Source organism: Pygoscelis adeliae, unplaced genomic scaffold (assembly GCF_000699105.1).
Source record: "Pygoscelis adeliae isolate BGI_AS28 unplaced genomic scaffold, ASM69910v1 Scaffold386, whole genome shotgun sequence".
NCBI classification, from domain to species: domain Eukaryota; kingdom Metazoa; phylum Chordata; class Aves; order Sphenisciformes; family Spheniscidae; genus Pygoscelis; species Pygoscelis adeliae.
Window position 1 is genome coordinate 2,353,359 of NW_008824940.1, and position 2,078 is coordinate 2,355,436.

General features: G+C 45.4%; 1 protein-coding gene across 1 annotated transcript in view; it reads right to left on the minus strand.

Annotated features, from left to right (window-relative positions):
- The window catches only part of PHKA2 (phosphorylase kinase, alpha 2 (liver)), a 41,344-nt gene that overhangs the window by 33,505 nt on the left and 5,761 nt on the right, over positions 1-2,078 (minus strand). The window contains exons 6-7 of the mRNA XM_009325482.1: positions 509-607; positions 39-185 (exon numbers count right to left, since the gene is read on the minus strand). Of these exons, the coding sequence (XP_009323757.1) occupies positions 39-185; positions 509-607 (246 nt within the window). The remainder of the gene's footprint in view (positions 1-38; positions 186-508; positions 608-2,078) is intronic.

The window sequence follows — 2,078 nt, forward strand, 5'->3', positions numbered from 1 at the left end:
CTTTCCCTCTGGAAAATAAAAATAAAGGAAATCCTTACCTGCAATTTGGATATGATTTCACTCTTGGTCACATTAACAAGGTGTAGATCCTCCACTGCAAAAGCCGGGTAAGAAATAATAGAGAGAAGGCCAGCATCTATCTCCTTTGATGTGGAAGCCCTTGGCAACATGGAGTATAGAATAGACTGAGCAAAACAGGAACAGAAGAGAGGGATGTAAAACAATTTACCTACTTCAAAAGACTATGTCAAGTGCAAATGGAATAGACTATACTACTTGCAAACTGACAGAGAACTCACTGTATAATTATTTTTAACTGAGTTAGAATGAGAATGCTTCACACCAATCACTTTCACATGATCTACTAGAAACAGGGTGAGCAGCGTAGTCTGAAGCCATCCTTACTACATTAAGTTCTTGGTTCAGTTAATCAACATTTCATTTAAAAACAAAAGGGAGAGGGTGTTGGGTTTTCTCCTAGCAAAGGAAACAGAAGACTAATTTTTACCTGACAATGTTCTACTTCGTCAGGAAGAACATGAATCACTGACTTGTGTCCTCCATGAGCGCCAAAAAGATCTAGTTCATCAATTGCTTCCAAAGCAGCCTTCAAAAAAACCCAAACAATCCAAAACCATTAAATACCTTTAAGCCAAGTGTACACCCTAGCACCTGTGCTTATCCTCTGAAGGAAGTTATGTAAGACAGAAGTTTGCTCCACAGACATTTTCTCACCTTTAAAGGGAAGCTTGGCAATATTTTAGAAAAAGTAAATATTTCTCTCTTTCTGCTAGTAGGATACAGGACTGATGTGCTGGTGACCCTTCTTACAATTTAAAGGCAATGCAAAACAATGGGGAGCAGGGCTTCCACAGAGATAATATCATATTAAAGTACTTAGTAAGAAATGCTTCTCCTGTCCTATATTCCAAAATAACCCCCCATTCAGCAGCCTTTCTCTCCTCCTGCCTGAAGGGCTGTTCAAAGAGGAAGGCTTGCTCAAGGCGCCCCAGAATCAGCAGAGGCCTGTGCCCCGAGAAGAGAGCATCACCATCTCTCTGATACTATCACTTCCCAAGGGAAAAAGAAACGAGACGTTTGCTCTCTGCACAGCATGCTCCACGTCAACAGGTGAAATCACCACATCTCATACCTCTTGGCCATAATGCATTTGCCTAGCGAAAACATTAGCAGCCCAACCACTGACTCATTTGGGCACTCCTACTTTAACCTAGCAGGCTACAAAACCTGGCTTTGCAGAAGCGGGGTGTGCAGCATCACGCGGGGAATGTGGCAGGAAGAAAGCATGGGCCAGATAGCCAGAGTCAGGCTAGCAGAGCTTTCCTCTGAAATGCATATTCACAAGGTTGCGGTAGCACTGAATGTTGCTCTCTGCCCATTTTTGTCCTGCAGGTTCACGGTAATGCCAATCTCTGACAAAGGAAGGATCGCACAGCACAGCTTGCCTTCTCTCTCTGCAGAGGCAAGGGTATTCTTCTTCTTCCAACACAAACATAGGTTTACTAGTTCTGCAGAGCACCTCTCTCTAGCCGAGTGCTAGAGCAGCCGATGTTCCTGATAGCAGCAGAAAGCCCCGCTGAGGAATTGATAACCGGGACCATGGGCAGTCTTAATGGTGCAGAAAAGGCACTGAGATTCACTCAAAGGCACACGCTCTGTGCTGTAGTGCTGCCACGGGTAGCCACACAAAGCAGATAGGGGAGACAAAATGTTAAGAGGGAGAATTCCTGACGCAGATTAAAAAAAATAGAATCCATCTCTCCCTCTGCAGCAGGGCCTCCAGCGTGCCCCCCCCAGTCCCGACACTGAACAGCACTTCTATTGAACTTAGAGCCACAGAGAAGCAAAGCCGTGCAGCAAGTCCTGCAGATCGTCCTGACATCAACGTGCCCAGAAGTCGTGCAGAGACCACAGCAACCCACATCAGGCTGTTCAGCGCAAAAAAAATTCATACGGGACAGCTAAGGAATAACCTCCCCCCCAGACACTGCTCCAATGCTATTCAACTGAACTGTGGCCAAGACCAGCAGTTTCTCCCTCTTGCAGTCACACAGGAT